The sequence below is a fragment of the Procambarus clarkii genome, chromosome 14, assembly GCF_040958095.1.
Source record: "Procambarus clarkii isolate CNS0578487 chromosome 14, FALCON_Pclarkii_2.0, whole genome shotgun sequence".
Classification (NCBI taxonomy): Eukaryota; Metazoa; Arthropoda; class Malacostraca; order Decapoda; family Cambaridae; genus Procambarus; species Procambarus clarkii.
The window spans coordinates 1,165,408-1,177,786 of NC_091163.1; the positions used below are offsets into that span (position 1 = coordinate 1,165,408).

At 35.0% G+C, this 12,379-nt stretch overlaps 1 protein-coding gene across 5 annotated transcripts in view; it reads right to left on the bottom strand.

The window, feature by feature from the left end:
• Positions 1–1,552: 1,552 nt before the first annotated feature.
• The window catches only part of LOC138349458 (ninjurin-2-like), a 31,075-nt gene continuing 20,248 nt past the window's right edge, over positions 1,553–12,379 (bottom strand). For all 5 annotated transcript variants that reach the window (XM_069324241.1, XM_069324237.1, XM_069324240.1 and 2 more), the window contains exons 4-5: positions 11,773–11,961; positions 1,553–10,693 (exon numbers count right to left, since the gene is read on the bottom strand). In XM_069324241.1, the coding sequence (XP_069180342.1) occupies positions 10,460–10,693; positions 11,773–11,961 (423 nt within the window). In that variant the 3' untranslated portion in view covers positions 1,553–10,459. The remainder of the gene's footprint in view (positions 10,694–11,772; positions 11,962–12,379) is intronic.

Here is a 12,379-nt window from a genome sequence, read left to right on the forward strand (position 1 = left end):
TAGACAGTTTGACATTGTAATGGCCAGAATTAGGCTGAGATATCAATATCTATGGCAGGTGGCTGCAGGTAATGAATCTCCCAATGGTGAACATTCCAATTATAAACTATGTGAACAAGAACTCGGACATGCTCTCTAACACTATATCTGTGATTGCCCTGTTATCAGTGACTTCAGACCAAATGGTATGAGGTACTTTGAGTTCTGTAACTACTTCATACACTTATGAATATTGGAAAATATTATTGTGCTGTACCCAGATTTGGTTAACCTAAATGGTTAGGCCCCATTTAGATTATGCAGTTCAGTTTTGGTCGCCGTATTATAGAATGGATATAAATTCACTTGAACGTGTCCAACGTAGGATGACTAAGTTAATTCCCCAAATTAGAAATCTTTCATATGAAGAAAGATTAACAAAGCTTAAGTTGCATTCACTGTTAAGGCGAAGAGTTAGGGGTGACATGATAGAGGTTTACAAGTGGATGAATGGACATAACAAAGGGGATATTAATAGGGTATTAAAAGTATCAACACAAGACAGAACACGAAACAACGGGTATAACTTTGATAAGTTTAGATTTAGGAAAGACTTAGGTAAATACTGGTTCAGTAACAGGGTTGTTGATTTGTGGAACCAATTGCCGTGTAACATGGTGGAGGTGGGGTCCCTCGATTGTTTCAAGCATGGGTTGGACATGTTTATGAGTGGGATTGGGTGGTTATAAATAGGAGCTGCCTCGTATGGGCCAATAGGCCTTCTGCAGTTGCCTTTGTTCTTATGTTCTTATTTTGCTAGTGGAGGCTAATAGATCAGCCTTACATTTCATGTTCTCTCCTGATTCCATGTATGACTGGCTGTCTTGTGAGATGGGAATATTGGACGAACCTACTAGTTTTTTATTTACACTGTGTAATCTTTCATACAGAATAGAGTAGCAGCACATTGCTGTGAATAGCTAAGCTAGTTAATAAAAATCTAAAAACAAAAACGTTTTTGGGCAAACGCTTTGCCTGTTATAATAAATTGTGTAACAATTTCAAGGCCGTTCCATGTTGATTCGTAGAAAGGTTACTGAAATTCATACTAGTATTCTTCTGAATAAAATTACTCATGTCTCACCCACAAGACATCACAAAGGACAAATGTTCACTGTACTTATACAAACAGAAGCAACATGGCCAAATCTGCAGCATACGTTGCACAGTCATGGGAAAGGGACATAATTCTAGACAAAATTTTACACCTGCCCCTATACAGTAAAACTACTTTTATTTTCATAAATCATTTAAGTACTATATTGTATAAAATTAAGTATATGTACATCAATATCATAAATTCAGTTCTTAAGTTCTTATATTCATTACCTATGATATACATAATCGTTTACAATAAAATTTACCCTTTGGCCAGAAATTTTTGTTACAGCTTTCTAAATCGTGAAAGGCAGTAATTACTTATATTTATACAGTACTTTAATTAACAGTCAGTACATGACTAATTTTTGGAGGCATAAAGTTGGTGATAGAAGGAGTCATTATAAAACTTGCATATTTTTTCATACTTTATTTAATTGTAGACATAGTACAGTAAGGTAAGGTAATTATCAAAAGAAGGCACCAAACCGGGAAGGCTATGTAGCACCATCAAAGTGCGAAATAATCAGAGGGCACTAAATATCACCAAGAATGCCAATACGAGAACAAAAATGCATAAGGCGAACAATATCAAAAGTATCCGATTCACCTAGAATTCTATCGAGGGACAAGTGACCGTGAGGGAGACATAGTACAGTTCCATATATTCATTCTCAAGAGTAACAACTGATAAAATGCATTCCACAATAGCGTGGAAAATAACATTTAATTCACTGAAGCTTCCAACCCGCACCTCAAAAGTATGTTATGCATGTTATTGTGCATTGCATTTTATATGACAAGGATAGAAGAGTGAAAAACCTTCAGATACCTCAGTGGTACTCCAGGGAAGGTCTAAAGTTTCAATTGGGGTTCCAGTTAGGTACTTAAGATCCTTCCCTTGTGATCATCCATGGTCTGATTAGTAGGATGTGTCTCATACTTTTGAAACCCAAGTTCGAATCTCTGATGATCAAGTTAAATGAAATCAACTGATGAACAATATCCTCTAACTTTTATGAATAACTGAAGATACTTCAGGAAGTATACATACAGGATATTGATATATATACTGTAGTACAAAATGTTTGTAAACAAATAAATTATCTAAGCAAATTGTTTTAAATAAACAAAAACATTGCAAACATTTTTGGGGTCACCAAGAGATGGAACTGGCATGAGTGAAAAGGCCTACTGTAGTGTTTATTAACAACTAACATACGGCCCCAATACCCCAGGTAAATCAGATGATCCAACTCATGCACAAACATGTTTACATAAGATTTAAGGCACCACAATGATTGTCAAGAATGAGAGGCACATTTCAGAACACATAGGCACTCATGATTATATTTAAAATATTTTGTAACAAAAAGATAACATAATAGATATTTGCTATATTCTCTATATCACGAACACTATAAAACAGATACTAATATACAGATATATCAACTATACAATATTTCTCCTATATTAGAAATTTGAAACTAGGTTTCAGTTTTTTGTATCCAGTTAACAGTTACACTTAACTGGATACCAATACTATGTATATTACCTACACTGTAAATACAGTATAAACTATATAAACATACAGTACAAGTATAACTGTATTAGAGTAAAATTTATCACAAATGGTAGCAATATCAACGACAACTGTTCGCTTTTTGTCTTACCATAAAAGAAATGCATGAACACTTATCGAAGGCATCTTGAGGTTATCTTAAGATGATTTCGGAGCTTAGCATCCCGGTCCTCGACCAGGCCTCCTTTTTGTTACACGTTCCTAGGAAGCAGCCCATAGCAGCTGTCTAACTCCCAGGTACCTATTTACTGCTAGGTGAACAGGAGCACCAGGGTGAACAAAACTCTGCCCATTTTTGTTTCCGCCTCGCACCAGGGATCGAACCTGGAACCTTAGGACTATGAATCCGAATCGCTGTCCACTCAGCTGTCAGGCGCCCTTGCTAAATGTATCTTTCTCCATGAGATCATTTAGTGTGCATGATATATGGAACAGACAAATATTTTTTCCCCCCTCTGGACTGATAAGCAACAAAATAGGCAATAATGATTACTATTTAGATATGTTTATTTATCCAACATATCATGGATAAATAAAGAAAGCCAAGATCTATAAGATGTAAACCTTCAAGATTGTTAGCAATATACATCTACTGACCAATTGAATTACTGGTATTTATTGTCATATTCACAACTAAATTCTAGAAGTTAGGCAATATTAGAGTACATTTATATCTTGTATGATTAAAATTTATTGCAAATACAACATTAATTTTATACAAAGTAATCTCACTAATTGATATATATATATATGAATGAGAAAATCAACTGGAGCAATGAGGCGACTCGAACCGGTGATCAAGGAACTCCTAGTCACGCACCTTACCCCTATAAGTTATACAGTCCCAGACTGTATAAGTTATACCAAGTTGTGGTGCAGAGGGGTAAAGATTTAAAGTCGTGGTGCAGGGATTTCCTTGATCACAGGTTTGAGTCATCTCACTGCTCCAATTGATTTTCTCATTAATTGTATAGTGATGTGCATATATGAAACGTTATTCAAATTTAGAGTAGGCTGCAAGAATAGTTCAAAATGGGATTTGGGGGGTATCTAAGAACACACAGACTGCTGTGTTGTCATTGGGTAAGTAATTATCAAAATAAGGCACAAAAGTACAAAAACTATTTGTCACTGTCATAGGATATTCCAAAGGTTTTAAATGATGCTCAGGATGCCAATACAAGAGCAAATAGACAGAAGAATAACAACTTCAAAGGCATCAGTTAACCCAAGCATTCTATCACGGACCAAGTGATGGGACATTCAGAAAGCAAGACTAGCATCCTTGAAAATAAGGACATTCAACAAGGAATCACTGGGGTAAATGTTGAGGATCTGCAGTTTGGAAGCAGGTCTTGGACACTCCCAGTCCCTAGTTCCAATTCTGCTAACTCTAGATTTCAATTGTTTTCCACATAACTTCTGAAGTTCAGAATCATAAAAAAAAATTTAATCTTTGTAAATGCAATACAGAAGGATATTCATTTTTTATTTTTCTGGGCACCCCACAATGAGGTCCAATGTTACTTTCTGTATACTTAACTAATACAATAACTTGGTCAACCTTTGATACAAGAATACACAAGTTTTTCTTGCTGTGCATGCAAGTCTTTTCTTTATGCATGCATTTTTTCTTTATGTAAGTCTTGTTATAAAAAATATTTGACATTCTGTGGCTCACATTAATGTCATCTTTCTTTGGTAATGTGTTTGCCATGCTTTATGAGTAATTAAAAAATTAGATATTCATATAAACATATTTGATCACAGTGATATTAACAAGTCTTTAGCCAATTTTTGGCTACTACAGTACATCAAATCAGGACTTACTGCACATGACATTATGAATTTGTTTTGTTACAATTGTGTTACAAAAGGAAACTAGGTAAAATAGTACCAACACCGGTATCAGTGGCAAGAAAACCATCCCTACCACAGATGTAGAAGTGATGTACTGTACCATGGTTCACTCAGAACAAGTACTGTATAATGAACCAGTTAACAGCTTAAGGAAAAAATAACTGAATAAGGACTGGGTATGACTCACCCCATGTGGAACATGACACTTGGACTATCATTTATCTTAAATGAAAATGTTATGAAATTAACAAAAACTTTAGTACATGTCGGTGTTCAAATTAAAAAGTGCACTAATAACATACTACAGTATGAAGTTTAACAATAATATCAATATCAAGGTAAAATGTGTTAATGACACCCTGTGCATAGTTTAACATTATGTAATATCAAAGTAAATCACAGTCGAGTAGGGAGCTGATATTAAACAATTTTACGGGACACTTATGATAAGACATGGCTGGCTGACCCTACAAAATGTGGGAAAGATTCTATACTTAAGTTACAACAAAATCTGCACACATCTGTTATTCATCAGCGAGATGGTTATAAACTGCAGGGTAGTAAATTGCTTTGATGAAAAGTTTAAATATTAAATGAGTAGGAATATCAAAGGTAAACAGAAGCAAGACTAATTTGTTTTTGTTATGAAGGACATGGGAGCTCCACTTATATTCATCGGAACAAGGTACAATGCAACTCGTACAAATATTAAGGGTAAATATATCAAAAGTAAATAGAAGCAAGACTAATTTATTTTTGCTGTAAAGGACATGGGAGCTCCACTTGTATTCAACGGAACAAGGTACAATGCAACTCGTACAAAATTTGTTTAGATTCTGTATCTACAAACAAAACAGTATCTGTTGACCAGTCTTTTTCCTAGTACTATTGATAACATTGTTAAAAGAAATTATGTACAGAAATTGGTGAATGAGCTTTGCACAGTGTGATATAAAAAGAGGCACAGGAATTAACACTGTATTTGGATAAATATTGTGCAAGAGCAGAGCAGCGAAAAATATAGGGGACAGTGGTGCATCGAAGGTGGCAATCAGATCTCAGGGTAAGAATTTACATGTGTGAAACATCATGCTTACAACTCCAACTAAGAATGAAATGTGAAAACTAACAAGATAAAAGCTGAAATGCAACTGTTGATATGAATTCCAGTAAATCCTCACATGTTTGGAAAATTGTTTCCATAGACCTTGTCAAACTCTGAAGTGCAAGAAGTATTTAACTGTTACAAGTTATACGTAAACAAAACAAAAAATTGTTGACCAGACCACACACTAGAAGGTGAAAAGACGACAACGACGTCCTGGACCATTCTCAAGTCGATTGTGTGACAATCGACTTGAGAATGGTCCAGGATGGACCGAAACGTCGTCGTCTCTTCACCTTCTAGTGAAGAGACGTTCATGTTCACCTTCAGTAAAGTATGTCTGGTCAGCATACTTTAGCCACGTTATTGTGACTCATCGCCTGCAAAACAAAGAATTGCCTGGTCACAGAAAGCCTGGGGAAGGAAAGATATTCACACAAATATTATGTACTGGGGGCGTGGGTATTTCTACATTATTACCAGTACTGTATGCTGAACACTACTATAATATGACTTAAGTATTATTTATATACACTTGTCGCTATAAACCTTTACATAGATACAAAAAGAAAAAAATCTTTTGTACAGTACTTTGAAAATTGTTGTAAAAGGTTATCACTGTATTTTGTGGAAATCTTGTACAGATATTATCACAATTTCATTTGTACTAAAAATTTCCCATTTTTTTTCAATCATTTACTTAATGTACATGATTGAAAACTGTCATACTACAGTATTCAAATCACATATGCAGTCTCTTTAACTCATATGTTGTTAGTATGCACAATGTGTGCTGTGATTGGCTGTTCCCAGGTAATTGGCAAGCTTTAAGTTGTTTAATCAAGTGTTAAGAATTGTTTTTGTTTAAATACACTTAACACTTTACAGGCTCCAATCACTATCTGCAACTGCCCCCTTTGGTCGAATTGCCAAGTACTCTTTTTAAGCACACTACGATGTAGGACTTAATTAGCCAAAAAGGATTAAAGGAAAAATTATATTACATTTGGCAATGGCTGTGTTATACATAAATCAAAATGTAAATAGGTAATCACAGGAGTGTGATAGATAATTTTAATATGAAACATGGATAGAGCTCACTAAGCATTTGCATTTTTAATTAATGCCTATACAGTCTATCTTATTGTGAAGTATCACTTTATATGTAATTTAAACACTTCTCATTGATTCCTTTGTTTCAGTCTATCAAATGTCATTCTCCTTATTTTTCCCCCCAGCTTGGAACTAGCCACAAAAGTCAAATACATGTAATGTTCATAAAAACCCACAGGAATGTTTACAGGCAATAAGCTGACTGCACGTGACAAAAATCCCAGATATGTTAAAGAATTTGAAGTGCTCTAATCTACAAATCCTTGATACACAAAAAAGGTAAATAGCAAAATCATTAAATGTTCTAATGTATGCCATAAAACAGGCTTATATATACATTTCTTGTTAAAATACGAATAAATGTTGAAAATTCACATGTGGGGGGTTTATTGTACTTAAAATTTCATGTGGTATTAACAACTGTACAGAAGATGGAAGATGGCAGAGTACAAGCAGACACAATGTGTAGGTAAGTAAGGTGAATTCAGAAAATACTTTACAATGCTTTAGGCATGCTGGAATAATGTTGGTTTATTGTGTAAAAGTGTGAAGCATGAGAAATTAGTAACAAATGTTAGACGACTATATAAATAGGGTTGAAGGTAGATTTCCTGTCATGGCCACATTGTCAAAGGCGGACGAGTTGTCCCTTAGAAGAGGAATTGCCGGGGAGAATAAATTGTTTAAGAGATAGTCAGTCAATTAAGGATGTCAACATATAAACAGAACTTGCCAAGTGAAAGTAGTTATATCCAAAGAGCACAGGTGAACAACAACAGTTAGGTGTGCAACGTACATGAACCTTGCAAGATGGCAGTAGAGTACTTGAGGGGTGGGGCGACATGATACAGAAATTAAATGGAAACAAAAAAATATCAAGGCTAACAGATGTGAGAATGTTTATAGAAATTAAATATCTATACAGTACTGTATAGCCACAAGGGTAAAAATGTACGATACTGTAAAATGGTTATATGTATAAACAATATATAGAGTGCATGAAGATATAGTACATATAGTAAAATGATAGTCTTACAGCACCTTCTAAGTAAATGAGAACCATTATATCATGAAATCACAACAACATGATGTGTCTGAGAAAATACAGAGGCCATACAATGGGATTGAACTGGCATCCCTGGACTCCACAGCCACACACACACTGCTAACTGAACCAGGGTTGCTGGTTCAATCCCATCATATGGACTCTTATTTTTATATGATAGGTCTAGTCACTTTTCAAGCACTAATGCACTATGAGCATTTATGAACCTATCCATTGTGAGGTTTCAAGACACTATCTTCTTGAGATTATCTTGAGATGATTTCGGGGCTTTTTTTTTAGTGTCCCCACGGCCCGGTCCTCGACCAGGCCTCCACCCCCAGGAAGCAGCCCGTGACAGCTGACTAACTCCCAGGTACCTATTTTACTGCTAGGTAACAGGGGCATTCAGGGTGAAAGAAACTTTGCCCATTTGTTTCTGCCTCGTGCGGGAATCGAACCCGCGCCACAGAATTACGAGACCTGCGCGCTATCCACCAGGCTACGAAGCCCATTTTTCTAATGCAGCCAATCTACACAAGAATGAAGGGAAGACCAACAAAAGAATTCTTGGAAAATATTTAAATCTCTTCTGCATCATAGAAGATTATATGCTCATTCAGCTTGTCACTGGTATGCTCATCTACTTGACTTAAAACATTAACAATCGTTAAATTCTTGCACAGCTCATCCTGGCTTGACAAATTTTGAATATGCAATTCTTTCAATGATCTTCCTAACTTTCACTTCAAATATTGTAAACAATGCAGTATATCCCCTTAGGACAGCTGATTTCACCATAACTAAAATTAAAAGTATATTTTCATCACCCACATCAAATTTTACTGTGACATGTTTAAACAATTGTTTCCAATTCTCAACACTATAACTCAGATGCCTGGTTACACATCAATGAATTGATGTAACTGTTAAGAATCATCTGACAAGACACTTCTTAGCATAAAATGTGTTAGCATTTTTGCACGGTAATGACGCAGTATGGTGTAAAAAATTTAGTAGACAAATGTGCATTAATGACGCAGTATGGGATAAAAAATTAACAAATTTGGCCTGCTTTCGGCTTGGCTGCGGGAGAGGCGCGCCGTAGATTTGGACATTATATGCATATATTGTTCTGTACTCCTGTAGGGAACTTCACTGCGAACACATTGACACCAAAATGAAAGAGCTAGGACAAGAATTGAAGTGACAAAGTTGAAAAGAGTACACACATTTTACTGCTCTTGAGCGCTCATGGGTAATGCAATGCCACTTTCTCTGTTTGCTGTGGGGTGGTACATCGCACTTTTGGACTTTATATGCATATACTCCTGTAGGGAATTCTATTACGAACACATTGATACCAAAATGCAAGACCTAGGACAAGAATTGACATGACAAAATTGAAAAAGAGTGAAAACCAAAATTAAAAAACTGCGCTGCAGACCTTGGGGTGATCTGGCACTCGCTTGCCTGGCAAGCGAAAATGCTAAATTTTCTTACTGAATCCATTGACTCAATATGTACTGTATATGTTTTCTCAAGATATTGTAATACACAAGAGACTTGGTAAAAGTCATTTCTATTTTAAAACATAATAAAAGAAATAATTTTGCCCACTAATGTAACTCATACATTCTGTGTCCTTTTTTAATTATTCATCATTATTCTATATAATATATTATTAATGTTTTCATAATGAACAAGGCTTCATAAATATTATAGTTGTAGAGGGCCAAAGGGAAGAAACTTTCTCTAGGATGCTATTGAAATGAACATAACATCATGTCTGAGTGACTGTAGTTCTCCAAGTTTTGTAGTACTCGGAAAACCTATTTCAGGGCTGTGAACTACCTTCAGTTTTTGTTAAAATATACCCTTTTATACACACATAAAATCATTATAAATAATATCTGTGCTCTCAATATTTTTGAACTGAGCAATTAGGCTGATAAAGAAGTGATCATGTTCATTCATATGTGAAAAAATATATGAAATAATTAAGAATTAAATATCACTAAATAAGTGGAGCAAACTTTGAAAAACAAAGTGAATTTTGAGTAATAATATTATTAAGTTTATGCACTTAAGATTAAGTGTTCTCATATAAATACTGTATGGTGGAAATGTGAATTATACAGCTGCTTGCTAACATTTAAAAATAAAACTTTTTACAAAGGCACACAAAAATGTGTTCATTATAAACCATCTGGATTGCATACATACATACTGTATTATGTGTGTGTAAATCACGAAAATTAACACGTGATGAAAAATGTGAGTGTGAGACCATGAAGGAAGGATTGAAACAGGAATTTCCTTAAGTACTTTTGTATTTAAGTGGTCTGACACAAACTCTGAATGTGGTCTGACACTGTCACATTGTTCATCACGTGTTAATTTCTGTGATTTACACACACATATATCTACAGTATACTGTATATATGAATGATATGGTGAGATTCTTACCATTTAGTGAATAAGTGATTGAACAATAATATACAGTAATGCATGAATTTGATCTGAAAACAGTGTTTACTGCACTAAATGGAATTAAATACAACAAAATATTTTATACTGGTGTATTTGTCAAAACTCTTGTTACTTCCTTACCCAAGTTCTAATTACCTATCACCTCTGCAGCAGGTGACTCGGTAATCATAGCAGCTTTCAAAAGAACAGGGTCATAGCCTTCCGTGGGTTCAATAGCAAAAGCTGATATGAAAACATTGATCACAGTGATGATAAAGACACCAAGAACTATCCAGTTGTTGAGGGCATCCGCTTTCTGTGCATGGGCCTCGTGTGACACATTGTATCTGCCCATGAAGATTAAAGCCACACCAATCACAAGCTGCAACCGTGATGATAATCATGAAACTACCATGTAATTTAATACCCCCGAGACATTATGAAATACATTACTAGTATGCAAGACAAAGAGATGACAGACTTACAAATGCAATGAAAACACAAGAACATGTATTTATAAGTACAGAAGCTATGCTATGGGTCTGAACCCGCACTTCTGGACTACCCAGTAACACACAACCACCGACAACCATGATGAGCATAAAATAATCTTTACCAGAAGTTCTACCAGATTTAGTCTTGAAGTTTGGAAGGCACGATCTGATACATCGTGCCTTCGATGATACTATCCAAGCTTTATGAGATACTCACCACACTTTGGCAAGAGTTGGGGAATAATCATTACCTACACAGCCTTTTAAAAACTGGATTGTGGTATCAAATGGTGCCTTCCAAACCCCCAAGAAAATCAGGAAGAACTTTCTGAACGAGATACTTTTTTCATTGTGGTTTAGTCAGTAGTGTGTGTGTACTTGAGGAGTCCAAGGATGCAAGTTCCATCTCATTTCACGGCCTCAATATTTGCTCAGAAGTACAAATTATATGTGATAAAAAGTACACAAATACAAAATTAATGTACACAGATATAAAGTAACAAATGCATGCAACAATATGCAATACATTTTGAATAATAACTTACTTGTTCTGGACACTAGATACAAGTCAAGACTAATTTTGTTCTTACATGTACTGTACTGTACTGTATATGCACACTTGCTTATTTGACCAAACTGTGCTTTAAAAAGGGACAATATTATTATATATATTATATATATATGCAGAGCATATTTTAGTACAGTATACTGTATTTGTGCCTTCCAGACAAATTTTCATTATACTCATACTTTAATTTTAACTTTACACCAGGCTATAAGCATTCAAGACAAATTATATACGTATTGTATTATAATTGCAACCAATACTCATAATTGGAATTTTATTTTTCTAACCTCAAATAGACAAATCAACTCTAGCTTGAAAGGTAAACTTCACAAAGTCCATGAAACATTTAATATATATTTTATGCTTCAAAATATTTATAAAATATAAATTCTCACATACCTGCATCACAATGCTAAGCGAGATGAAGGTTATGCTGATGTAGTAATTAGGGCCAAGGTTGCCAAATTTCCCAGCCTCCAGAACATAACGTAGCTGGTTAGCATTAGCTGTGAGCAGAGCTAGATCCATCATGCCTTGTGCCACAGTCTTCTTAGTTGCATACAAATTGACATCTAGTGGTTTTTTTCCCTGTCAGAAAATAACATATTGTTAGCCAGTTAAAAGTAATTGCAGTCTTGTGAGGAAATAGAGAAATTGGACAGTACTGTAAGGAAATGGATTAAATTACTGGTATTTAAATATTGTGAGACCAGATAAACAATACAAATTGATAAAGAAAGATATCTCTAAACAGACTTATCTTATGATAGCTTGAACTAAAATGCTGTTGCTTGGAGCATCCTGTAGGCCAACACATCCACCACCCTCAAAAACACTAGGACCTATGAGAGTAGTCAGATCACATAGGTATACTCCTAGAAGTAGCAGAATGCAAACTCATAAAGTACAAAGGCAATTGCAAACAAACAGTAAAATGTTTATTTTGGCTGCTTTGGCATGGACTGCTACTTGTAAATTATCTTATAACTACTTGTAACTGTAAATT